The sequence below is a fragment of the Trachymyrmex septentrionalis genome, unplaced genomic scaffold (genome assembly GCF_001594115.1).
Source record: "Trachymyrmex septentrionalis isolate Tsep2-gDNA-1 unplaced genomic scaffold, Tsep1.0 C3678591, whole genome shotgun sequence".
NCBI lineage: Eukaryota > Metazoa > Arthropoda > Insecta > Hymenoptera > Formicidae > Trachymyrmex > Trachymyrmex septentrionalis.
The window spans coordinates 1-2,661 of record NW_017304097.1 but is presented as its reverse complement, the minus strand read 5'-3'; the positions used below and the strand labels follow the sequence as shown (position 1 = coordinate 2,661).

General features: G+C 28.9%; 1 protein-coding gene across 1 annotated transcript; it reads right to left on the bottom strand.

Annotated features, from left to right (window-relative positions):
- Positions 1-487: 487 nt before the first annotated feature.
- Positions 488-2,024, bottom strand: LOC108745283 (growth hormone-regulated TBC protein 1-A-like). The gene is made up of 6 exons (XM_018488729.1): positions 1,818-2,024; positions 1,515-1,745; positions 1,205-1,365; positions 1,029-1,137; positions 709-894; positions 488-623 (listed from the first exon to the last, which is right to left on the bottom strand). Exons 1-6 carry the CDS (start codon positions 1,950-1,952, stop codon positions 516-518), a joined length of 930 nt encoding a protein of 309 aa, XP_018344231.1. The 5' UTR covers positions 1,953-2,024; the 3' UTR covers positions 488-515.
- Between the last annotated feature and the right edge of the window lie 637 nt (positions 2,025-2,661).

The following is a 2,661-nucleotide window of genomic DNA, read 5'->3' as shown; positions in this document are numbered from 1 at the left end:
AAATTTTGATGTACATAGTTTTAATTTAAGTTTACGTATTATTTACTATTATAATATATTTTTGGAACTGTATATTTTAGAACGATTAATTTTTTTTAATACCTTCACCAGCTAGATCAAGAAAGTTTATGCATGAATAGAAACTGCATATAAATTCAGAGTTAATTAGAATAAAATATGAGGACAATTATTTTTCATCAAATATTTTGTCAATATTTCCATATTGTTATTTCCACAAAATATCACAATTATGCAACTTTCATTATAAATTATAATACTTCACATTCTAATACTCTAAAATATTTATAATATTGTGTACAATAATAAACTAAGATAAATTAAAAATAATTGAGTAAATGTATCGCACATTGCTAAATGAACATTATATGTACAAAATAAAATTATGCAGTAACAATATAATACAGCATTATGAGCATTCATTTTGCAAACGATGCACAACGAATAACAACAGACTAGAATATTTCGGTGTATGTGAAAAACATTAGTCATTAATACTATCGTTCTAACTTATCTTGTTTTCGTTTTATACGTTGTTGCATGTGTTTTGTTCTTAGTTTTGCTATTGTGTTTCCAGGCAGTGATCCAGGTACTTTAAAAATACTCTGTAAAACAGAAAAATGTCTCCATAAATATCTAATGTTCTTCTCTATTTGATGTATGAACTATATGTGATGTACAATTACATACTTGCATAAACTCGTGACATCGTAAAACAATACTATCTTTCGTAATTTCTTTAAAACACTCAGCTAGCGTTGTAAAATCTTGACAAGCTAATAGATTAGATTTATTCCTTTTTATAAGTGTCAATGCGACACGGAAGATAATCTTGGTACCCTCGTAAAAAAGGCAATCCCAAATACGTAGAGTAGTCTGTGAATTTAAAATTACCTTCAATTTTTTGGATTAAAAATATTTGAAACTTTTATAAGCAAAATAAGTGATGATACATATTTAGATAATTATTATATAAAAAATTATTCAATGTTTCGATAATTATGACATACCTCTATAGGTAAAACTTCAGCAAACAAACACACAAACCATTTAGTCGTAATTACTGGCCAAGGCAGCCCTACGTTTGTTACATGCTGATACACGTCAGGCATTTTTATCCTGTAAAAATAACGTGTACGTAGATAAATATTGCTGATGAGTAAAGCTATAGTAAATTTTCTTTTACCTTACTAATTCTGCGAGCACATCGATATCAATGAGTAGGCCATCCATAGTACATGTATAATAATCTGGCAGAATTTTATCAATCAACACTTTTAATAACCAAAATGCTGTTTCTTCGCTTTTTGTTACAAGCAAAAGTAAACCCGCTATGTAGTTTAAACCCTGTGTGAAAAAATATTAAAAGCATTTTTTAATAAGAAAGAATAAACATCTTTTGAAACTTTTTCATAAAATCTTACCATTCATGAAATTTTTTATTAAAATTTTGTTATTTTATTCATATATTCGAAAATATGCACTGTAGATGTTACCTGGCAATATCCAACAGTTTTGTTCTGATGAGCAAAAGCTAATAAAACATTATATAATTGATGCTGCTGATTCTCTGTATTATTAAAGAATATATTGTCTGGAAATGTTCTTGGAAGATCAGTTTTAATAATCTCAGCGGTTTCTGCATTGTGAGGAGATAATAGTAACTTTTGATAAAGATCTGGCGACGCATTCTTCATATCTTCACCACCGCTTACAGCGAGCCACACCTACAACGATCCAATATTTTTCTGTATTAAATATGAAAAATATGATGAATTGGACTTTGCAATGAATATTACCAATCCTCTATGCTCTCCTGGAATGCCTTTACGAACGTATTTCTTGATCGTAATGCTTCGTAAGGATTTTCCCTCACCGATAATTTTCGCCCACTTTTTGGCCATCTTTGCGAGTACCTTAAGGTACTCGGACATAAAATCTTCGTATGTTTCATAATCGAAGTCGTGTGGTCGTTCGAAACCATATTCGTCCACATCACTGGAAACAAATATATAAGTATATAATTATTATATTATACAATATCCATTATATATAGATTGTATTCTGATATAAATTGCCAGTACTAAAAATCTATAGTATACATAATATGAACTCAGAAAGTGATCCTAGTAGATATACATATAAATAGTTTATGGATACTGTCAACGCAACTAAATTTCTTGCATATTCTCCTTTTTTTCTTTTTTTCTCCAACATGAAAAAAAAAGAAGAAAGATAAATCATTTCAGCTGAAAAGAATAGGATTACAATACAAAAATATCGTGTTGTCCTTCTTAACAATTAATGAGTAACAAATATAAAAACTATACTTGTCATTATCAACTGTGTCTCCTAAAGTTTTATCTACAATATGTTTTTCTTTTTATCTCATGCCTTTTTTCCATTTTACTAAAAATTATGTTTCTTTTCACGTGTTCTTGTCTCTTCCGAAGTTCGTTTTTATCTCGGATGACAGAAGAGACTAAGTAAGAGGCAAAAGACAAGAAGTAAAAGAAACAAAGAGCACATTGTATAAGATTAAGAAAGCAGTTGATCACAAACATCATTAAGGATGCTTTCCATTTAGTAACACAAATAAACACAAGTGTTGTTCTGTCTTTTGTTACTCATGGGATATCAAGA